At 34.5% G+C, this 26019-nt stretch overlaps 1 protein-coding gene across 1 annotated transcript in view; it reads left to right on the forward strand.

Annotated features, from left to right (window-relative positions):
- cntfr (ciliary neurotrophic factor receptor) overlaps positions 1 to 26019 on the forward strand; it is a 191864-nt gene that overhangs the window by 144649 nt on the left and 21196 nt on the right. Inside the window, exons 5-6 of the mRNA XM_051120746.1 lie at positions 468 to 634; positions 3651 to 3814. Of these exons, the coding sequence (XP_050976703.1) occupies positions 468 to 634; positions 3651 to 3814 (331 nt within the window). The remainder of the gene's footprint in view (positions 1 to 467; positions 635 to 3650; positions 3815 to 26019) is intronic.

The raw sequence follows: 26019 nt of genomic DNA on the forward strand, positions 1-26019 counted from the left end.
GTTCCTTTACAAACCCCAGTTTGGGAAACTTTGATGTAATTTAATGTGTAATGCACTTCATGCTGTTAATTACAATGAAAGGAATAGATTTTCTCACTCTGTATTTTTACATCATTATGGTACAAGATTATCCTGTTAAAATCAATGTGATAAACGAATTAGGTCAAAAGTAATCTAAAAGTAATCTGATAATTTTAACTAAAATGTGTAATGTAACCGATTATGTTACTGACTACAATTTTCGCCATGTAATTTGGAATCAGTAATGGGTTACAGTTTGTAAGTCATCTACCCAGCACTAGTTCATCCAAGAATGTTAAATCTGTGATCTTTTACTTTTTTATGGCATTTAAAATAAGGGAATACATTTTTAGATGAACTATTCTCTTAAAAAAGTGAACTACTTATGTCATGATGCTTCAGAAGATAGAATTTTCTATCTTTTTTTCCCCTTCATTATTCTTCAGACACAACCAGAGGCCCTTGGAAGTGACGAGGGATGAAGTTCATAAGAACAGATGTCATGTGAAGTTTCCAGAACTTTTCTCCAGCTCTCCATACCGGGTCAACGTCACAGCAGTGAACTCGCTGGGCCGAGCTTCCAACGCCATCAGCTTCGAGGAGTCGACAATAGGTATAGTATATTTAAAAAAAACAAAAAAACAAAGGTCCAAGATTTTCATTGGAACTACTTTTATCGATTTATTGCTTCATTGCAGACATCACGTACAAGTCATTTTGATATGAACATACTAAAAGTGAAAATAAGCTTCATTCCCAGTTCTTTAGAAATTCCTATTTATTATTAACCTTGGATGATATACTAGGGGTGAGCAAATGGACCTGTCCAAAACATCTAGCTTATATTTCCCAGACACTCTGGTAACGTACAATCATCTCCTTTCCTGAAAGAACAAACCCATGCTGGCAAACAGAATTGAAGAAAATATCTCCGAAATATCAGCTGCTTGATGATGGTGATGTTGTTGAAGTGGCTTCTGGCAACTAAATAGAAAGCTTACATGCATGACTACATGTGTGCTTGATAGTAATAAAAATGCTAATGCAGTCTGGATCGCTGGATTGACAACGAAAATATTTTCCCTCTGGTTCTAGTGTGTATTTTATGGAAAATGGATTTCATTTGAAAAAGCAACTTATGATTAGCATACATTTCAGTGACAAGTAGGGAACGTATTGATGAAAGTACATCAAAGAAGTAAATTGCCTTATAATGGAACTTCAGACTATTACATTTTGACCACAACTTCAAAATACATGGGAACTAAATATAATACATCTTTATTGAAATGCATGAGACTTATTTTTCTTATCCATTGCCAAATAGTTTATGCTTAAAACAAGGAAAAACAATTTGGCAGTGACGTATAAAAAATATTTTATTATTTTTTTTTTTAAAGTGTGCAATTCGTCTTGTCTACAGGATGTTTGGATATTTCACAAGGAGAAAAAAGGCAAAATACTGATTCCGAAAATGAATTTTTTCAGTCCAGGCCTTCCTCTCAGCATGCCCAGACATAAAAATTAGCATCCGAATAGCCGACATCTAAACAAGATCAACAGTGTTTGAAAGTCGTAAAGAGTGTTTCGCTCAAGCCAGGTCAAGGCCCGAGCTATAAATCCTGAAGCCACTATGTGTCTGCTATGAATAGTAAAGGGAACGGGGCTCAGAAACATCTCTTTGTCCTCGTGTGCGTGTGTTTGTGCGCGAGTGAAGCTAAAACCGCAGAGCAAACAGAATGATCCTTGGACACCGCAGCTCGAGAAGAAGAGAAAGGCCACTCTGTTGCTCTCTTGCTTATTTCCCATAAACCTTAGCTCCAAAAAGGCTTTCCTAATGTTCAGGAGACGCCGCTGCTCGAAAGACATCTTGAGAAATGTCACAGTGTGGCTTCTTTAGGAGACGTGTGTGTTATGTCAAACTGATTTTCTGCTCAGAGGGACGAGCTGGGGATCATAAAGAGGAAATCTCAGCGCTATTCATCATTCATCTCTTTTTCCATTATAGCGTTTCGCTAGTGGCATTTGTCATGAGTGATTCTTTCTGCTTAGCCACTAAAACTGTGTTCTTTTTGTACGGAGCCTTGTCACAAAGCATATGCCATTAGCATCTCAACATCAGGGGTATCTTCTCACTTCTTAGCTATGTTAAAGGAACAGTTAACCCCACAGTTTCTCATGACTATCATGACATTCCTAAACCTGTGTTGCTTAGATTGTTTTCTGACAAACACTAAATGAGAGGTTTAGAAGAATGTTCATGCTGCTCTTTTTCATATCAATGAAAACAAACTTCAAGCTTCAATTAAGTTAAACTTAAGTTTTTAAATTATATTAACCCCCCCCATTTAGGCATGTATGTCATGACATATTTACCAATTTGCATCTGTAGATTTTAATTACAATACATTTTTTTAAAGGCAATTTTCTTAAAATTAGCAGGAAATCTTTACTTTGGTAGCACTTCACAGTTTTACTCTACGTATTTACTTCTAAGTAATTTTATTTATTTATTTTTTTTCCAAAATATTTATTTATTTATTTACATTTTAATTTTATTATTTATTTCATTTTTTGAGTATTTTAAAAGATATATCTAAATACCCTTTGTTTATATATATATATATATATATATATATGTGTGTGTGTGTGTGTGTGTGTGTGTGTGGAATTGTATGCAAATGAGTGAATGTTTAATTATATAATGTATATTTTGCATATTTAAACATTACATTTCATAAAATCTGAAGAACTAAGCAATTGTCTTATTGTACTGTGAATAATCAAAAAGGGAAAGTATGGTGAAATGTATTTATTTATTTATTCTGTATTTTAAAATATATTCTTTCTGTAATAAGTAAGTAAGTAAGTAAGTAAGTAAATAAATAAATAAATAAATAAATAAATATAAATATGTCATCAAATGAATCATGAATTTTGAACCTATTGAATTAAATATTCATTAATTTGCATACAATTCCATAACAGAAATATGAACATTAAATTAAGCCTAATCTAATGTTCATAATTCTGTTTTGGAATTGTATGCAAATTAATGAATATTTAATTATATAATGTATCTTTTGCATATTTAAACATAAAAAAACAAAAAACAAAAAACATTTATCTTATTTGTACTGTGATTAACGAGATAGTATGGTGAGATTTTATTTTATTTTATTTTATTTTATTTTATTTTATTTTATCTATCTATCTATCTATCTATCTATCTATCTATCTATCTATCTATCTATTTATCTGTTTGTTAAAGTATTTATTTATTTGACTTTTTTTAACTTGACATTAAGCCATAATATATAATTGTGCAGGAACACTTTTTTTTTTTTTTTTTGGCATATTCAAACATACCAGACACATTCTGTTATGAAATACATGAGAAGAAATGCCATTTGGTGTCAATTACGCTAAACGTAGCGAGCCGTGTTTTGACGTGACCCGTTTGAATACGGCCATGTGTGGATGCGATTCGATAACTTTCCTCCATCTGTTTTCCACAGAAGAAAGAAATGAAATTCTGATGACAGAGATAATTTGGGGGGATTTATTCCTTTGAATATGATACCTGCGATTGGTCATGAGCTTACGTCGACGTCTCTTTGGTCCAACAGTGAAACCTGACCCCCCTGAGAAGGTGGTGGCCAAACCCGTAGCCAACAATGCACGAAGACTAGAGGTGACCTGGAACAGTCCCAGCACGTGGCCCGATGTGGAGACCTTCCCGCTGAAGTACTTCCTGCGCTATCGGCCGCTCATCCGAGACCAGTGGCAACATGTAAGTGTGAATCACATTTATGTAAAGCGCTTATGCTACGTGGCCTCAAACTATTAAACTATCAAACTATTTTCATAAACCTAACCAGCTACCAGTATTTGTACACAAATTTGGTCAAACGGCATGGTTTTGCTTTTTCAACAAACAAGCTTTCTGTGGCTCAGGATCCTGGTGAGAATAAACCCAACACATCTTACTTGCTTTTGCACAAAACATTCTTGTAACCAACTATGTTAGTCGTTTCTGCTGGGTTTCAACCATGTCTCATTTTCTATAAGAATACTGCATTCTTTAGGGTCAAAGTGGGTTGGAGTGATTTAGTTCCATTGTCAGCTCTCCACATGAGTCCAATTGTGTTCCTCAGCTCTACAGAATGAGACCAGACATGTTTTTTTTGGAAACTGATTTGCTCACCAAGACGTCAGTCAGAGTTTTGGACAGTTGAAAATAGGTGATTTATGTCCTATATTCTCAGCTCATATATGTCGCCATACTCTGAATGAGAGCAGCAGCCAGTCAGTCAGAGAAGATTTCTTAAGAAGCCCCTTGGGATTATTGAATTTATTCCTCTTATATATCAAGGCTGAAAGTAGATGTTGTGTCATGCTTATTTCCATTAAGCTCTTTAAATAGATGAGCACATCTCATTCTATAATCTAGTTACTGCCTGGCACTAAGAAAATTAAGTGTTTCAGAAATACTTTAAATCTGTTTGGGAATTTTAAAATTAGACTACCTGCTCTGGATAAACGGGATAGAGCTGTTTTGTCATGATACTAGAACTTCTAACTTTGATGTAATACCTTCCATATATATATGGAATATGTATATGCTGGCATCACTTTATCAGTACTGTGGAAAATGAGTATTGAAACCAGTTTGAATATTCAGAATTGTTATGTACTGTATTACAAAATAGACATTTTGACTAGAAAAAAATGGGTTGTAAAATGCAATGTTACAGTTGCGAAGAAACAGAACTAGTGACAAATATCTTCTTCCATATTGAGTTGTACATCAGTGTAACAAATTGTTGAAAAAAAGTAGGGCGGAGACTTTGTTCTATCCACTGGTTGTTGACTGGATTTTGAGATGTGGGCATAGCAATTTAAATGAATGTGAGCTTTTAGTTAGTTGTAGAACGGGTGGGGTTTAAGTGAACTATATGTTTGGAAAATTTCTGCTTAAGTTACTAGAGAGATATCGATAACACTTTACAATAAGGTTGTATTAGTTAACGCTAGTTAATGTATTAGTAACGTATATGTAACAATGCATCTTGTCAGCATTACTTAATCTATCTTAACGTTAACTTATACATATACTAATATGTTAATTAATGCATTAGTTATCTTGAACTAACAATGGACAACGCCACTGTTCAGCATTATTTAATCTTTTGTTTTTTGTTTTTTTGTTTTGTTTTTTGTTAATGTTAACTTTTACATTTACTAATGTATCTCTTCACATCAACAACTTAATTAGTTAATGTAGGTTAATGCATTAGTTAAAATGAACTAACAATAAGCAATACATCTTTTCAGCATTACTTAAATCTTTGTTAAAGTTAACTTACGCATATACTAATATGATAGTTAATGCATTCAATAAAATTAACTAACAATGAACAACACATCTAGCTCAGCATTACTTAATCTTAGTTAACGCTAACTTATGGATGTACTATTATGTTAGTTAATGCATTAGTTAAAATGAACTAACAATGAACAACACCACTTCATTATTACTTTTTTTTTTTTTTTGTTAATGTTAACTTACACATATGCTAATTCATCTCTTCACATTAACAGTTTAATTAGTTAACACTGGTTAATACATTAGTTATCATCAACTAACAATGAACAGCGCCACTGTTCAGGATTACTTAATTTTTTTGTTAATGCCAACTTACAGATATACTAATGCATCTCTTTACATTAACAGCTTAATTAATTATTACTGGTTAATGCATTCGTTAACATAAGCTAACAATAAACAACACCTCTGTTCAGCATTACTTAGTCTTGGTTAATGTTAACTTACACATACACTAATGCATCTCTTTACATTAACAGCTGATATGAATTGTTCACAATGACATCCATAACAGTCATTTACAAAACTGATTTTAATTTCATGCCATCGTTAGTAACAACACATTTTATTAATATGTTGCATTTTATAATAAGACTTATTTGCATAAAAAGGCATGTGTGCATTGAAAAGAATATCTTTCTAGTAAGCCAATAAAGCATGTAAACATATGAAGTTGTAAATCGATTTATGTGCAAACAGCAGCTAGTCTTATGTAGTATAAGTCATGGATGATGCCATACTTCACCACAGAGCACATCTCTTCTCTCCTTCAAAGAATCCAACTGAATTTACAAAACAACTATTACTCAGTGCCGTATGAATCCTATTTGAGTTCTCTGAGACCACTACTCCTCTGAAACAAACCATATCAGCCCGAACACAAGCTCATATCAGCTTGCAGCAAAGACCATATTGAGCTCCATCACGACAAGGTGGAAACCTCATCAGTCTTCGGCAGGGCCGCGTTTCAGCTGCGCCTCATATGTGCACTCACGTAGTGTATCACGGCGAGAGGGCTTCAGAGAGATGAAAGAGCCAGCTCGGCACGGGGAGCGTGGTGTAGGGAAGCCATTCATTCTGCTGAGGAATGAGGGGATGGCAGCTGGAACAGTCCTCGCTGAGCGATGGATGCCTCAAAGCAGCCTGGGATCTGACGGCAAAATGTGGCATGGAAACAATCAAGCGCTCGCGGCTAGCCGACAATGTCCCTGGGTTTAAGAAGTGGACATGCTTAATATTTGCTTGTTTAATATTAATAACATCAATTCCAGTTGGGTTGAGGTGCAGGTATACAAACATAGCTCAGATTTTAGTATCTTCCAATTTCAAGACACACGTTTTCTATTATGTGTATTTTTCTTTGAGATTTATGATCCTAACCACAAAATACAATTTTGACAGAACTGTTTCTTTGGTCAGAGGTTCTCGACAGGTTGTCAGACAGGCACAAATTCAAAGTAACATATAGACACGTATGCAAAAGTATGTATTGTACAGATAAGCGTAAGTTAATTTTGGATCCAAAGTCTGGTAATTAGGGCTTAGCATCGTTTTTTTTATTTTTTTTTTATTTATATTGTTCTCTGAAGGAAAGGACAAAAAACACTCAGCCATCTGTTCGGAAATCATGCGTTAAAAGAACACAGTGAATTATCTAAATTAAGACTCGTTTTGGATTCATGTGCAACTGTTTTGACACAAAATCCTTAAAAAATGCTCAATCTTCATGAATTTAAGAGGGTACAGAGGGTTTAAGAGGGTATCATTTTAGTGTTTTTAATGGGGCCAAAAAAACATTGTACGGACAACCACGTTTTGGTTACACTTTATCTTATGATTTTAAATAACTGTGTGGCCTCACATTGACATATACCTGATTATTTTGTTGAGCGGCTTAGATAAATGACCAGACTGAGAAATTCAATGGATCAATGTTTCTGCTCAGTTGTAATTGATGGAGCTGAGCTGGAGAGACATATGGTGCAGCAGAGCTTTAAAAAGCACTGACATTTAACAGACGACTCTAAGAGCAACGGAAGTGTGGAGTAATTATAAGAAAGATATGCATATATTCACATCCGCTGAGTGATGATCTTTGAAACTTTACATTGCCTTAAAGGTGTGAGGAAGAGATTATAAGACGTTTATTTAAAGTGGGAATATATCTATACTAAAAATATCAGTATTTTAAGAGGCCGAATGCAGTTCTGTATGCATGCTCTGTTTTCATTGTTTTAGCGTTTTAGTGTTGTCTATAATAACTTTAAATGAGAAAAATTACTCATGACATACTTTTGCTTTGCATTAAAGTATTGCCGTAGTGATGCATCAACCTAATCAGTGGTGTCAGTTATGTAAATGCATTGGTTTGCAGTGATTGCATGAATGTGTCCAACTTTTTATGTTCTTCCCAATGATCCTGGCTCTGGCTCTTGAAAATGATGAAAATTTTTAGTACTCGCAACCGCATTCTTGGCAAACTCAAGCTAATCGTTAGTTGCAGAATTAGCTAAAAAAAAAAAGAGCGGCTGCTAAAGTAAGATTTTTATTTATTTATTTTTAAATCAAATTGCTCTGATTGCATTAATGCGTCCAACTTTTTATGTTCATCGCAATATTGCTGGCTCTGGTTCTTGGGAATAATGGCGTTTTTTAGTACTCACAACCGCATTCTCTGCAGACTAATGCTGTTTGAGCAAAACATGGATAGGTGAATGGCAGAAGTTATGGTTATTGTTTGGTAAGTTAAACAAAGGATAAGTGGATAAATAAAAAAAAATAAATAAATAAAAAAATCTATAGATTTATGACAGGTTTTGGAGATTAGTCGGGTAATCTGAAAAAGTATTCAAAAGATTAATCGATTGGAAAAATAATTGTTAGTCACAGAATTAGCTAAAACATTGGCTGCTAAAGGAATATATGTTTAACTTTTTGTTTTCCTTTATTATTATTTTTTTTTATTTTTTTTTTATTAACAAATTGCATTGTTTGCATGACTGCATCCAACTTTTTATGTTCATCCCAATGATTGTGATTTGGGAATGATGAAAATGTTAGTACTGTATTCTCGGCAAACTCAAGGTGTTTGAGCAAAATATGGATAGATGAATGCTAGAAGTTATGGTTATTGTTTGGTAAGTTAAACAAATGATTATTGGACTAATCAGAAAAAAAGAAAGACAACAACAAATTTATCAGAGCGTTTGGGGGATTACTCGTTAGAATTATCTGAAAAATAATCGAAATTTAATCGACTGGAAAAAATAATCGTTAGTTGCAGAATTAGCTAAAACATTGGCTGCTAAAGGAATATATATTATACATTTTTTTCTCTTTTTTTAATTTATTTTCGTAACAAATTGCATTGTTTGCGTGACTGCATCCAACTTTTTATGTTCATCCCAGTGATTGGGATTTGGGAATGATGGAAAATGTTAGTACTCACAACTGCATTCTTGGCAAACTCACATTGTTTAAGTAAAACATGGATAGATAAATGACACAAGTTATCGTTAGTATTGATTGGTAAGTTAAAGGATTATTAGTCTAATCAGAAAATAATATATAGATTTATGACAGGTTTTGGGGGAAAATAATCCTTATACTGATCGACTAATCTGAAAAAAAAAAATATTCAAAAGATTAATCGGACTAATCAGAAAAAAGAAAAACAACAAATTGATCAGAGGGTTTGGGGAATTACTCATTAGATTAATCTGAAAAATAATCGAAAATCGATTGACTGGAAAATCGTTAGTTGCAGAATTAGCTAAAAAGTGGCAGCTAAAGTATTTTTTTTTTTTTTTTTTTTACCAGAAGGGGATAAAGGCCTATGCTAACCAGCAAAACTAATTATGTTATACCAGTGAATTTAGTGTCTGATGGTTAATGTATAACTTGTAGGTTTTTGCATGTAAATACCACTAATTAAGAAAGTGCAGCTGGTTTTCATTTTCCTTTGGGTTAAAGATGAAAAAGAACTGTTGCAATATTACGGTTGTTCATGCATTTCATTAGCACATGCATTTAAAGAACAGGTGAAATCCCGTTAATCGCGAGTTATTCTGGAGAGAGATGAATGACGGATTGAAATAGATGGGAGCGGCGAAAAGATACGAGACAGCTGTGAAATGACTGCATATGTTTCACGCTCTGTCTTTTGTCCAGAAAAGCAGCAGCATGGAGTGTGAAAAAAAAAAGGAGGCTGGGGGCGCAGAGGAGGAAAAAATGGTGTGGTGGACCATTTTTCTTCTTCGCCCCTTTCATTCCCAGAAATGATGTATTTAAACTCGAGCTTTAACAAGCCGCTGTGGTGCCACTCAGCCAAATGAGAAACAATCTGCTCTTGACCAGTGGGGGCTTCTGGGAGCCACGGCATAGAATGAATGTGCTGTGTTAGAGGCCAGGCTTCACACAGCACCATCCAGTTTCAGGTGACTGATATGTGACTGTTGATCTAATGGGGTTTGGCTCACTGTTGCTTCGGGTAATTACAATGACGGACAAGATTACAAAGCCAAACTGAGTAGGTTTAAATAAAAATGGAATTTGAATGAGATTTAGACTGTTCTTTTTGAAATTGTGTAGTAGGATTGCATTTAGATAGGATTTTGATTATCAACATAAAGTCTGGTGCACACTGTAGATTGTTCTAGCCAAGTGTCGTTTGTTTTGTTAATTAGCATAGCCTTGTGGTAACACTTTAGACATTCTACTAACAGTAAGTAACTTCGCAACTGCATGTCAACTAGTCATTAGAGTATTAGTAGACTGTCTGCTTAATATCTTGTAACACTCATCTAAACTTTGCAAGTATATGTAAACTTATTCTACTAACCCTAAACCTAACCTAAGTGTGCTCTGAGAGTTAGTAGACATGTAGTTGCAAATGAATGAGAATTAGTTGACATATAGTTGCAAAGTTACTTATAGTTAGTAGAATGTCTAAAGTGGACAATCAAATAAGCTGCGCTTATTTGTTTAGTAAGAGCACAAAATGGGTTCTCAGTCAGTACCAGTGATTTCGGTGAGGTCGTATACATTCACGTGATTTATAAAGAAGGAGAAAGGAAAGGACATGACATGACATGACATGACATGACATGTGGCCAAGTATGGTGACCCATACTCGGAATTTGTGCTCTGCATTTAACCCATCCGAGTGCACACACACAGTAGTGAGTAGTGAACAAACACACACACACCATGAACACACACCCGGAGCAGTGGGCAGCCATATTGCTATTGCTGTGGCGCCCAGGGAGCAGTTGGGAGTTCTGTGCCTCACTCAAGGGACTCACCTCATCGTGGTATTGAAGGTGGAGAGAGCGCTGGCTAAACCATTAGGCCACAGCTGCCCCTAAACCATATCTGTGCCAGTGTAACCCCTCTCCCTGGGTCCTACTCACAAACCGGCATGGGAGGTGGGTGCACTAACAGTCGGGTGTTTGCAGTCCTGAATGGGGCTGTCACCATATATGGTTCGTTGGGGGTGTTTCTGAATGCAAATGACCTTGAACATGAATGCGCATGGTGCTTAAAAACATGTGAAATTTATCAACAATGATTTCTTACTGGTGTGCATAAGAACCGCGTGTGCACATTTGATAAATACAGATTTTTTTGTACTTAAACACATTCTAAATTTAATTCGTAGGACAAAATTTTAAATCTTTTCTACGCACTGTTGATAAATGAGGGCCCTGGTTATTAGAATGCAAGTTTTTGACTTTGTGTGGACATTAACAAAAAAAAAATCTTTTGATGCCATAGTCCTTGCAAACTTTGGAAATCCACCAACTAGTTCCTTCTCTGAAATGCTTGTTATATCAGCCAGGATTCTTGTAAACAAAACATTGTTTGCTTTCGCATTGCAATATGCATGTGTCCTTGACTGGTGCGGATAACACACTCCTTTTTATATCTCCCCGTTTATTTCAATAGTTTTAGTTTACATCTACGATTAAATTGCAGTTTTGCAAAATGGCCATTTCTTTAATATCTAATTTTATGAAGAAACTGCAAGCATACACAACAGCATGGCCCAGTAATTGCTTTGTTCTTTTTCCTTTGTTGTTCTATTTTTTTTAATGGAGAGACAGGTTCAAATAACAGTGCACTTATGCTGATTTATTGACTACTAGACTGTGTTTCATAGGACCCATTAGCCATTAGCGTGTGATGTCAGTTAGCAGTCACAGTTATGATATCATCCACGGCCGTCCGTGCTGCAGATATCAAACAGCAGTGAGTCACGGCTTCACGCCGGGGGAAATCAGATGCATGCTTTGTTTTTTTCCACATTTTGTTGTGCGTATGTATGTGTGCAAGCTTTTAGAAACTTTCAAAACACCTAGCCGAGCCCTCGCCGTATCTGACAACGGCTCAAGGCTCTGTTAATAGCAAGTAGGCGGCTTACAGCAAATTAACCAGCGGTATAGAGGGGAAAAAAAGGTCATGTATACAAAATGTGTGTGTGTGTTTGGAGACTCAGAGATGTGCAAGTCTTATAAAAGTATGCTCAGTCACGCTGCGGTGCGGCCCAGGGAGCAGCGTTTTGTTTGAACGCTATCATGACCTGTCCCTTCTCACGGTCCCGTCGGCCGCAGCTTCCATTGCTCTTCTTATTTATGGATCTCATCAGAATTCAGGCTTTATAAAGCTTGAAGATGTTCCCTAGAAGAGACTCAGGCACTGAGACACTGAGGTTTACTTCATGTCAACAAAAACATTGACTTCTGCTGAGCTCATGAAGGTATTTTCTTTGTCTTCTTTTTGTTTGATTTGTTTAAAACTGCTATTTTGCAGTTCTCACTTGAAATAGATACCACAACATATTTGTTGAACGCGGTTTGAATTACGGTTTAATGTGCTGTTGAGTGGAGAGCTCAGCCTGAACCATTCTGTCACCTTTAATATTTGAGTAAATTGAGAATCTTGCAAACGAGAGGATTTTTTTTTTTCCCCAGCAGAAGTGAAAGGAAATAGTGGTCACACTTCTCACTATTAACAAACCAGTAACTACCGCTTTTGCCTCAATAAACTTCTAATTTGCTGCTTATTGATAATTAGTAACGTAAAATTCAGGTATTGGGTTGGATTAGGGATCTAGAATAATGTCATGCAGAATAGGCAGAATAGGTACTAATAAACACCCAATGTGTTAATAATAGGCATGCTAATAAGCAACTAGTTAATAGTGAGAATTGTTCCCTAGTAAAGTGTTACCCACTTTCTTTTTAAGGTCCGATTCTTACTATTAACTAGTTCCTTATTAGCAAACATGTTTATTAGTACATATAAAGCACATATTAATGCCTTATTTTGTATTTCATGACTATATTTTACATCCCTTAATCCTAACCCATACAGTAAACTAAACTTAACTATTGTAACAACTATTCAATTAAGAGTTTACTCAGGCAGAAGTCATAGTTAATATTTAGTTAATATAGTGAGAATTAGTCCTTAAAATAAAGGAAATAAATAGATCAGCCATTTACGATTTGTCCGTCACGGACTGTGTGACTTTGCCACTTTGGTCTGTGACTAAGCAACTAATAAAATTTTGGTCAACCAAGCTTCTTCTCATCGACTAACGGTTAGCCGACTATTAGGGGGCAGCCCTAGTAATCAGTTATGATTACAGCTCCATATGTTTACCGGACGTAACAAGTTTACTTGGTAGTTCAGCTGGCTCGGAATTGGACGTAGGATGCGGAAACTTTGGGGACTCACGATGAAAGAGCTGAAAGATGAGAGATCGAAAAAATAGCTAAAGCGGCATGCTTGCGATTGCGTTTGTACGTCACACTCGCTTTTGTACTATGGTTTAGGTGTAGTGCAGATGGTAAATTATTTTATAGGGGTCATCGGATGCCCATTTTCCACAATGAAAATGGGTCTTAATGAAAAGTCTACAATATACGTTGATTAAAAATTCTCAGTGGTTGTTTAAAACAACACCCTTTTACCGTGTCAAAATGAGCTCTGCAAAAATCAACCCATTCTGAGGGATTGTTCCTTTAAAAATGCAAATGAGCTCTGCTCGCCCCGCCCCTCTCTTCTCTCTGTGGAGTGACGAGCCTGTTTACTTTGTACCAATAATATCACTTCACAAAATGTACATGGCAGAAAAAGTCTTGCGAAAAAGTTCCCACACATACGTTTTCGCCATGAGATCAGGTTGGTAAATTCTGTGATGATTTCAACCAGAAGACTGTGTTGATCTTTTTTTCCTTGTAATTACAAATAAACAGGCTTTCTAGCTTCAAAAGGGATGCAAAAAGCACCATAAAAATACCATACAATCTCCCATGTGATGTGTGAACTATATTCTGAGTCCTAATTTTAAATGACATCTTCTGAATGAATCATTCATGAATTAGACTCGCTGATCCGGTCACAACAGCACACTGGAGGCCAAGATTATAATAACAACTCTCAGACACAAATCTGTCATATGACTTCAGAAAACTTGGACTGTAGTGCACAAGCCGGATGGACTACATTTACTGTACGATACTTTTATGTTGCTCTAGTGTCCTTTCTGAAGCTCGACGTCTGCAATCCCCAGCGCAGGCTTCAGGATTTCTTTTATGTTCCACTTCAGAAAGAAAGTCGCAGGGATTCGGAGCGACATGAGGGTGCATAAATGATGACAGAATGCTCATTTTTGGGTGAACTATATCCCTTCAAACCGGCTTTGTGTTTTTCACACCAGTTTCAATCCACTTGACGATATCCATTCTTACGCACAAGGAACAGCCGTTATTGTGGTCTCGCTTACCATGTGCTTATTTCCCCACAATTCCCTTCTTTCATTCGTTCACCCCTTGATTTCTCTCTCCCCTGCCCCGACGCGCTGCGTTCCCCGTCTCCCCCCGGCTGCCCCGCGTTTAATGGCCTTTTGTGCATCTGCCAAAAGAGTCTCTCATCCTCCAGCCGCACTTAGATTAATCAATAGCACCGGCATTGCGGTACCATTAGCATGGTAAAGGAAATTAGAGGGAGAAAAGGGGGTATTCAGCCATCTTTCATGAAAGTCCCATGCTCCACCCCGGCCAGACGGGGGTCTGCTTCACCAATACACACCCCTCAAACATTTACACATCTGACATGCTGCTGCTCTTTTTGTGCAACAAGACTAGAAGTTTTTTTTTTTTTTTTTAATATATAATACGTACGGCTACATCATAAGTGTACAAGTATTGAGGGGAATTCGTGTGATTTTGTCACCCAAGGTCGCTGTATTATAGTTCATAGGTGTTATTTGTGCTGGATGTCCTAGTAATAGCCGCTGAACATCATAGACTCATAGAAACAAACTGTTGAAAATATTGGCTGACCAAAGATGGGATGTATTTTCTGGAAGAGATAAGAAACCTAAAGCGGCACATTTGTGATAAGCCGCTATCCAATTTCGCAAACAATTTCGCAAAACCACAGTCCGTAAAATCAACAGTTACGCCATAGCTTCATTGCTAAACATTAGCAGCCGGCCAAACGAACACTCTGAAATTGTGTTCGCTTCCCCCCGCCTGACCCCACCTACTTCGGTACCTGCCCTAAATGCACAATTGCAGTAAAGAGTCTCCATTCAAAAATACATAACATTCAAAGAAAATATTCAAATAAACACATAAACATAATTTTATTCAAATCATTAAATCAATCCATTCAGCCCATATTAAAAAATATTAGAAAAATAAATGGTTCCAACAAACCAAATAAACAAATGAATGAATATTTATTTATTTATTTATTTACAGAACATTATAAAACATTTCTTTACAGTACTTTAAATGATATATAAATAAAACATATTTATTTACATCATACTTGTTTTATTTACATCATACTTATTTTAAAAAGAAGAAATAAATTGTCTTTAGGCAAGGTGATTTTATTTTATAATTTTTTTAGATAACTACTTTGTTAATATGGCTACATTGTGGCAAATGTATATAAAAACAGTGTTTTACATAATAATAATAATAATAATAATAATAATAATAATAATATATTGTTTTATATTTTATTATTATTATTATTGTGTTTGTGTGTCACTCAATTTAGGAAAGTTATATTTTATGCTGCTTACATACTTATTTAACAAAGTAAGTTGTGTTTAGGCAAATTGTATTGAAGTTACAAATTTCCCTTTTTTAACTACAAATAATTACAACTACAAAAAAAATAATAAAAGCTAAAGTGCATGCGTGTGTGTATAATGTGTGTAAAATTTAATTTAATTTAATTTAATTTAATTTAATTTAATTTAATTTAATTTAATTTAATTTTTTTATTTTTTTGCTGTAACACTCTTACAGACCAACAAAATCGTATGTGTAATATGTGTAATATTATCTTTTTATTTTATTTTATTTTATTACATTATCATTTATTTGTCTTTTTTTTTCTCTTTTTTTTTTTTTTTTTTTTTTTTTTTTTGACAGTCTGCCACACTGATGTTTACGCTTCGAGGTGGACCTTCATGCCTGCTTTTTTCTTTCTCTCAAATATGCTACATTTATATACAAATCATATCTTGCGAAATGGTAACAAATCACCACCTCGAAAAATACTGTTTTTCTTGTTTTGTTTTGTTTTTTAATCATGTTAATCCAGTAGTAGTTTGGAACATGCACTGTTGCATATATTAGTAAACAAACAAACAAACAAACAAACCCAATCTGTTATTTTGTGTGTGAAAAATTAGCAAATGTGCAAAATGTCTCAGATCAGTGGGTTCAAGCTAAAATTTCTTATATATGACCACACCTTATGTGTGTGCCGTCTGAAACCCAGTTCACTGTATTCACACTTGACTTTCAAAACCTTTACAGCTTTTATCTGTCCAGTGTCTCATCAGAGTCCAGAGTTTTTCTCTTATGTATTTATCATAACTACACCGCAGGCGAGTGAGCGTGGACAGCTTTGTTGATCATCACAGGTCTGGTTGAGTCTCTCAGCGTAGATGTATTGTGTATCACACAGATCCTCACGCGCGTGTGACGCTCGGGGCTCTGCTGAACAGATGCTCGTCTCATTGACTGTAATTGGCCCATTGCAGGCCTGTCATCAGAGATGCTGGACTTCTGATTATTTCAGAGACAAGTGATATTACACATCATTATCTGTCATCAGGATGGCGATGCCACTAGTGTGCAAATGGACACACATTCATGTACACACATGAGGAAGTGCTGATGGGTCTGGTGCTCAAGCCGTTCCTCAGATTTAACATATTATTATTATTATTATTAACAACAATAATTTAAAATGTGAAAATATATTTGAGAATATTTGATTGTTGTTGTTGTTGTTGTTGTTGTTGAAATGTGGCAATATTTTGTAAAAATTAATATTGATATTTAATTATTATTATTATTATTATTATTATTATTATTAACAAGAAGAAGAATTTTATTTAAATCTATTGTTATTTTCTATTATTATTTTTTAACAACAACAGCAAACAACAACAAAAAAACAATAATAATAATAATAATTATATGGCTATAATGTGACAAATTTTAGTAAAAAAAAAAAAAATATATATATATATATATATTTTTTTTTATAATATTTTTTTATTTTTTTTTTTATTTATTTATTTTTTTTTTGGCAATTATTTCTAATAGTTATTTATAATCTTTGTGGGACACACAAAGAGCCTTACTCAATAGCCATTCTAAATTTAGTTTTTAATTAAATTATTATTTATTTATTTATTTATTAGTATTGCATTTTTTTAAATTATTGTTTTTGTTTGTTTTTTTGTGTAGCTGGATGTTTTGAGGTTCTCATCCAGCTACAGTGTTACACTAAAAAATATTTTCAAAAAATATTTTTTTACTCAATTTGTAGAAAAGTAATAGCACAGCTAATTGTTGCAGGATTTGATGTATCATTTATGTCTAAATCATAAATTGTGCAGAAAATGTACGTAACAGGAATGAAGGAGGGAAGGAAGGAAGGAAGGAAGGAAGGAAGACACTTAAAAGGCATGAAGGCCTCTCTTTACTCTTCATTTCTGTCTCGGAGAAAAATTGAGATATTAAGGAGATTTCACTTTCGATTTTTCTTTCCTATGGGATTCAGTGCAGCCTTTAGGTTAAAAAAATCGATTTGATCATTAATAAAAAACGAAAGCCCTGAATAACTCATAACCAAGATTTTACAGTGTTACCTATATTACAGATTCATCAAATGCTTGCATGTCAAAGATTCACACGCATGCATGAGCCAGTGGCAGAATCACAGCTCTTCAGTCATCTCTCGCATATCTCTCCTATTGCATTATAGTGCGTTAGACATTAACATTCACCTCTGACAGCTGCAACACTATGATGAAGTAGTTTGTTCAGCTCTAAGGTTATTCTTCCTCGGGGCGCTGTAAACTATTTCTTGATGCTCAGAGCGTCGAGATTGAAAAATGCACCTTGGCTCCGTCTCTGCCACCCATATTGATTCTGGGATCAGCAGGGGTATCCTTGAGATGTCGATGGATAAAGGTTTGTGTATTCACACGCCTTATTCAGTGTCACAACCCCCTAAGGACTAGTGTCTTATGATCTGACTCTGCACAGCGAGGGGAGCATCTGTCTGGAGTACTGAATCAGTGTGTGTGGGACACACAAAGAGCCTTACTCAACAGCCAAAACTGTGTGTGTGTCAATAAAATTCATTAGATGATGCAAATAAAAAGGCAGAAATTCAGGTGTGGAGCACATGATAAACACCACAACTTGTATTATTTTATTTGTAACATAAGGTATTAATGTTAATGTTAATGTTATTAATGTTAGCTATAATTTAAAAAAAATAAATAAATAAATAAAAAAAAAAAAATAAATAAATATATATATATATATATATATATATATATATAACACATGAATGATGTTCTTCTGAACTTTCTATTCATCAAACAAGCCTGGAAAAACAAAGCTGGAAAAAAACTGTTTATAATATAATATAATATAATATAATATAATATAATAATGTTATTTTATTTCAGTGAAAATTATTATTATTGTTGTTGTTGTTATTTATTTAGTTAGTTAGCTAGTTTGTTAGTTAGTTAACTATAATAACCCTGCCTGCAAAATTAACTGCAAAATTAAACATTGTTGACTGTAATATTCATGTTCTGGTAAATGGAAATAAATTTTCTGTAATGTTTATTTCATATTTCAGTCTGCAGTCTTCATCACAATTTTAATTATTTAATGTGTTAATTCATTTTATGAATTAACCAGTATATCATTAGTTAAATAAATACATTTTTGCTACCATATTTTTACCATTTTTAATTATTTAACCTAATAATTTATGTAAAAATAATAATTTAGTCTTTAAATTAAGATACATAAACAATCAGTCAATGTGAAAATGAACTGTCGCCAACACTTACAATTTTTAACATAACTTAAAATGTAATAATTGCAATAATGCAATAGCATGTTTAATGTGTCTTTTATTTATAACAAATCCCAGCTCAAATATTTTATTTTATTTTATTTTATTTTATTTTATTTTATTTTATTTTATTTTATTTTATTTTATTTTATTTTATTTTATTTTTATTCTAATTTAATTTTATTTTATTTTAGCTCTAAAGAAAAAATCCCAAACAACTGTTCATGTAATAATGGTCACAAAGACCTAGATAAAACTGTTATGCAAGCAGTAGTCAAAAGCTCCCTGACAGCCTTTTACCTATTATTACTTCTGACTAAATGTTCTGACCAAAATTGTTAATCTAATATCTGACTGATTCCACTGGAAAACATGATTCCTCTGGATAAACAGCCAGTCACAGTGATATGGAGGCACTGTCTTATCTCATAAGACTTTTCCCCTGTGTTTCACATTCACACCATGCCATCTCAAATAAAAATACAGTCAGGTCAGTGTTTGACAGCACTCATATGAAAAATGAGTAATGTACACACTACTTTAGCTTCTATTTTGTAATATCTGTTTTCTCATCCCAGGCTTTTTTGACATGGCACTGCCTCCAGCACCTTTTCAGGTTTAATATTAATTTTTCCAAGGCACTCTTCTCTTTTGTTGATATTCAACCCATTAATGAAACACATCTCATTAGTGGCCGCTTGCATGGGTTCCTCTTAAGTAGCATAAAACGGTTCACGCACTCAGCGCAGGAGTGCTGAAGGAATTCCTGTAGCTTCACACAGTCAGTTCTCTGTGATAAGTGCTAAGGTGTTTCCCACTGCCTTTGATATTAATTGCACCGATGCTGGCTGGGCATCAAAGGGGGTCTGGAAACGCCAACAATTATCTATTAAACCTGTTGGTCAGCAGTAGCGATCTCACAGAAGGGGGACCGAGGGAATCGCTCTCATTAGCTTGAGTGACAGAACCTGCGCTGGCCTGCTTCTTTTATCCCGTCAGTAGAAAGTCAAACGTGAATTTTGGAAGTGGCACTTAATTGCTTTTTCTCTCCACAACAGTAGGCGCGCTTTCTAACCGGGAGTATTTATATTCCCCGACGGGAGGGCGAAGAGGAGTATACGGCGCTATATACTCAAATGAAAGTTTTCTTATCTACTGTAGCCTTAAGTATGCTAATGGTCCCGTGCATGCGTATGTGACTCGTGTTTGACTAAAGAATTGCTTCTCAAGTGGTTTTGCTTCAGGACCTGGATTTTTTTATTGGAAATCAAGTGGCAACCCATAATTATGCAAAATTATTAACATGACATGCACTGCAGGGAAATTGACAAATTTGGATTCTAACAACAACAGAAGACATGGGATGTATTTTCCATTAAAGTCCATTTCGTGCAGTTGCAACTTTATTTCTCAGCGTGACATTTTTGCCTCTCAGTTGAGACTTACTTTTTCGCAATGTGATTTTATGTACTGCACCGTGATGATGACTATCCTGTAACTTCATATCTCTTGAGCCTCGTTCAGACTTTCAGCCCAATTCCATTTAAAATCTGATCGTATTTAAATAGTCGGAACGGCAACATGGAATCCTATTTTTACAAATCCGTTTGAGCTACATTTATATGTAGTTTGGAATCCTATTCAAATCACATTCCTGGAAATACATTTCAGTCTGACCGGACAGATTAGATTGAACTTTTTTGTAAAACGTTAACACGTCAAAAGTTTTTGAGAAAACATGCCGGACATCTTTGCAGAAACAAGCTTGTGTTGTTGCCAAGTGCAAGTCAAGTGGAAAAAGACAATATACTGTTAGTATACGCTCCTCTTTGAGTTTTGAAACCAGTGGAGACGGCAGCATGTAATAAAGTCAAACATTCCAGCTTCCTGTGTTTCTGCCACTGTTATTGTTGTTTTTAGCATAGGCATAACAACGCAATGGCATTGGCATAGAAACCATTTCATACATTTCGTAAAATGAAAGAGAGTTAATGGACACACAAATCAGATATGAACAAGGCTTTAATGTGATTTTATGTCTCACAATGTGATTACTTGACATGTGACTTTATATCTCTTAATATGAGTTCTTGTAGGGTGACTTTGTATTTAATAAAGTCACACTACATGGAATCCCATTATGAGATATAAAGTCACACTGTAGGATATAAAGTCACAGTTGTGTGATATAAAGTCACACTACACATAACTGCAACTTTATGTCCTACCATGTGTGACTTTGTCTCATAATAGCGACTTTATATCATAAAACGTGATTTAAATCTCATAATTGTGACTCCAAATCCAACAATGTGATTTAAATCTCATAACTGCTATACTGCTACAAGTCCTACAGTGTAACTTTATATCTCATAATTGAGGCTTTATTTCCTACAATGTGACTTTGTCTCATAATAACGACGTTATATAATAAAATGTGATTTATATCTCATAATTGTGACTCTATATCCTACAATGTAACTTTATCTATTAATTGTGACTTTATATCCTACAATGTCATGTTATATCTCATAACTGAGACTTTATATCCTGCAATGTGACTTTGTCTCATAATAGCGACTTTATATCGTACAATGTGATTTTTATATCAGAATTGCGACTCCATATCCTACAGTCTGACTCTGTTTTGTAATTGCGACTTTATATCCTATAATGTAACTTTATATCTCATAATTGAGACTATATATCCTACAATGTGACTTTGTGTCATAATGCCAACTTTAAATCATCCGTGATTTATATCTCGTAATTATGACTATGTCCTACAGTGTGACTTTACATGTTATAACTGTGACTTTATATCACACAATGTGATTTATATCTTGTAATTGTGACTTTATATCTTACAATGTGACTTTATATCTCATAATTGCAATAATAATTTTTATATCATACAGTGTGGTTTACATCTTGTAAGTGTGACTTTATATCATATAGTTTGACTTTATACCTCATAAGTCACACTACAAGAAATCACATTTCTCATAACTGTGACATTTGCGACTTTATATCCTATAATGTAACTTTGTATCTTATAATGTGATTTCTTATAGTGTGACTTTACATCTTATAACTTTATATCCTACACTGTGATTTTTATATTGTGTAACTGCAACTATATCCTACTGTGACGTTAAATCTCACAGTGTGACTTTATTTTTGTGATTTTACACCTCAAAATATGTCTGTTTTGACTTTATCTCAATAGATCTAACTTTATATCACACAATTCTGACTTTATATCTCACTATGTGACTTTATATCTTGCAGTATAACTTTTATATCTCACCTGCACCTTTGAATTTCATGATGCGACTTTGTATCATGTAATGTGATTTTTATATCTCAAATGATCCACCTTGGCACGGCCATTTCTACATTTTATGGGTCTGGCTTCTGGTCTCATCTGCGTCCAGCTACTTTCAGCTGTACAAAACTCATTTAGGTGCTTGATATTGCAAATTGGTGTCTCATTATTTCCCTATAGCGGCTAATGAGCCGAAAGTCTCATCCATAGGCTTACTTCCATGTTGAAGAATAAGGTGGATGTTTATTTTATTTATATATATATCTTTTTTTTTTTTAATTGCAACTTTATCTCACAATATTTTGTCATATGACTTTATCTCTGGCAGTTGTGATTTTATATCTCACTATGTTACTCTTTATTACAGTTGTGACATTATATTTTATATTTATGCTTTTTTCTCCATGATATGACTCTATATCTCACTTTTGTGACTTTGTATCACTTTCATTATTTAGCTTTAGCGTTATTTCCCCCCCTGCTGTTTTTTACCCTATCAGAACAGGATCGCGACTCACTTTGTAGTTGTGACCCACCATTTGATACCAGTGATCCTAAAAATGAAGAAAAAAATTTGCCTTCCTTTTTGCTAGGATACTAGCCTTGGATACACAACGGCATGTTAAAAGCCCAAGAATTTAAGGCCCCGATAAAAGAATCCACATCCCTTAAAGCCATGATTTCCATACCAAAAGCCTTAAGTCAGGACAGGGTGCTATAGTTAAATAGGACAGGATACTGAGGGGAGAAAGGGGTCACCATGCCCTCCCTTATGTAATCTCTCAAGAATGTCTCAAGAAATCTCCCGTTCCTCCGGGCCTCGCCTCCGCTCACTGTATAGGCAAAGCTGTTTTCAGCAGTCATCTTTGATGCTAAGATGAAAATACAGACTGTAGATATAATACACAATGAGCGGGAGATCTGAGCGCTGCTGCTTTGAGCACCTTTTTGCACCTTTTAGAAATGGGATGAATTTATAATGTCCCCGCTGATATAGCTCAACAGATGAGGAAGGTGCTATTGTGTAGCTTTCAATGCCGAGGGGAACTTGAAAGCTGGAGCTATCACATGCAATTAATAGATCAAGAGATTATGTTATACTCTGTGAATTATCAAGCGCAGCCTTTATCCAAGCTTGAGGAATAACAGAATACCTGTAACCACAAGACTTTGCCCAAAATGGAAATTCTGTCATCATTTGCTCATCTGCATGTTGTTACAAACTCACTTTAATTGAGCTTATAATGAACATATTTCAGATGAGCTTGTTTCTTCATCAGAGAAATGTAGTATTACATCGTTTGCTCAATGCAGTGAGTGGGTGCCGTCAGAATGAGATTCCAAACAGCTGATAAAATCATCACAATAATCCACAAGTAATCCACACCACTCCAGTCCAATCAATTAATGTTTTGCAAAGCCAAAAACAAAAAGTTTTTAACTTCAAATTATTGCTTCCAGCTAAAATATTCATCCAAAATCCATAATAACGCTTCCTCCAGTGGAAAGGTCGTCTGGTCTGAATCAGGAGAGAAATCTGCACAAATCACAAAATACAAGCCAAAACAGCTCTAAACAAATATTTCTGTGGATTTTGATGTGAGAGACAACAGAACCCTTACCACAAAGAAGTATACTTCAAGTATACTTAAGTAAAGTTCAAGTATATTATTAAGTATACTTTATGTAGTAAGTATACAAATGTCAGTGTACTAGCAGTATACTTGTAAGTGGACTTTTTCAATACTCCTTGGGACTACTTTGAAGGATACTCTCAGTAAACTACTAGTTTAGTGTTTTTTATACTGCAAATTTACTTGTAAGTTTTCTTTAAGTGTACTGTACATCATACTTTAAGTATACTACTATGTCCTTATTAAGTATTAGATTTTATTCCAGATTAATGCATTCTTATTTAGAAACACCTGCATGTGGGTGAGTTTAATAAATAATAATAAAAATGAAATAAATAGCATTTACAAAAAGTAACAAAAACAAAAAGCTGAAAAAAAGACTACACTGCAAAAAAAAAACAATTTGTTGAGTCAACTTAAAATAATTTGTATCCTGGCTGCCTTAAAATTTTAAGTTCAGTCAACTAAAAAAAAAGGTTATTCAACTTGAAATGTTAAATTATACTAAGTAACAACTTATGTATTTGAGTTGAATCAATTTAAAAATTTAAGGCAGCTGGGTTACTTACCCATCTGTTAAGTTTAGCAAACACAAATGTACAACTTAACATTTCAAGTTGACTAAACTTATTTTAGTTGACTGAACTTAAAATTTTGTTTTTTTGGAAAATCTGTACAGAAGATGTGTAATAGCGCCCCCTACCATATAACAATGAAACACAAATTTTCTGAGAACAATATTGCTCAAATACTTTTTCTGAGTGTAAGTCAAGTATACTTAAATGTCATTTTGAGAAGTACATAAAAACAAGACTGAGAGTATACTTTCCTATTTTTAGTTTAAAAGAAGTATACTAATAGCACACTTGGATAAACTTCTTTTTTGTAAGGGAAGATGGAGTTTTTCCACTGGGGGAAGTGTTATTATTAATTATGGACTGATATTTTGGCCAGAAGTGACGGTTTAAAGTTCAAAATGTCTTAATGATGGATTTGTGTCATTCAAACATGCAGCTTTTCTCTTCTCAAGACATTAATTGAAGGATTGAAGTGGTTTGGATTACTTATGGATTATTGTGAAGTTTTATCAACTGTTTGGATGTCTGACGGCACCCATTCGCTGCATAGGATCCATTGGTGAGCAAGTGATGTAATGCTAGATTTCTCCAAATCTGATGAAGTAATAAACTCATCTACATCAATAGCCTGAAGGTTAATACATTTTCAGCAAATTTTCATTTTCGAGTGAGCTATTAGCACAATTTCTAAGCAATCAGTAATTTATACTGGAATGTGAATTTAAATTGACCTTTCCAACTGCTTTTAGCTGTGAGAACAGATTCTAAAATGTATCATGTGTTTTTCCCAAGCGCATTAATTTATATTTAGATGAACTGACTTTAATTGAGCTTAAAATGAAAATCTCTTAGAGTTAATATGTAAAAGATAGCGGTGCGTAATGAAACCAGACATGAAGTAAACAGACATTAGAATCTATTAAACAAAGTCACTGTTTTTTGCTCTCTCTCTCATTCTGGCCATTCAGGGGATTATATCAATTATTTATTTATTAAGATGCTATTCAGATCTCGTGCATAATTCATAAGTGCTCATGTTGCATGAATAGCGAAGACAAATGGGGCTCCGCGTTGGTATTTTGCCTGAATTTTGCAACTTGGAGCTGTGCATTCAAAGCTCGGAGGAAAGCTTGTGTTTACTCGGGGATTAAACTGAATTGGACGACATTAGCACTCCTTTTATTCAGCTAGTCTTAACTGTTTTTTTAGCTTTTCGCTTGCCATCCCCTAATTCTTTGCTAATTCTTTGTTTACGGATTATATAGAAAACAGCATAGTGTTTGTGTTTAGATCCAGTACAGAAAAACTTTGTATGGAATGACTTTAATCAGTTGGTTAGTTTATTCCCATCTGCTCCTCAAAAATGCAAAACACATCCGTGTGTATTCTTGGAACAACACAAACACTTTCCTCTGTGTGTATTTCAAACCATCATCCCGAGCAATTCAGGTTAATGCGCATACTTGGCAAACCACAAGTTCTAAATCAGTTACTTTGAGAATTAACTGTGTTTGTTTGCGCTCTTAATGATGGCAGCCGTCGTTTGCAGAAGATGGGCGTGGGAGCTGTAAACCATCAGCTGGAATTAGTCGTCAATGATCTGTGATGCAAACTTCGAACACTTCCTGTTCTTCTAGACTT

Source organism: Labeo rohita, chromosome 10, assembly GCF_022985175.1.
Source record: "Labeo rohita strain BAU-BD-2019 chromosome 10, IGBB_LRoh.1.0, whole genome shotgun sequence".
In the NCBI taxonomy this organism is placed as follows: Eukaryota; Metazoa; Chordata; class Actinopteri; order Cypriniformes; family Cyprinidae; genus Labeo; species Labeo rohita.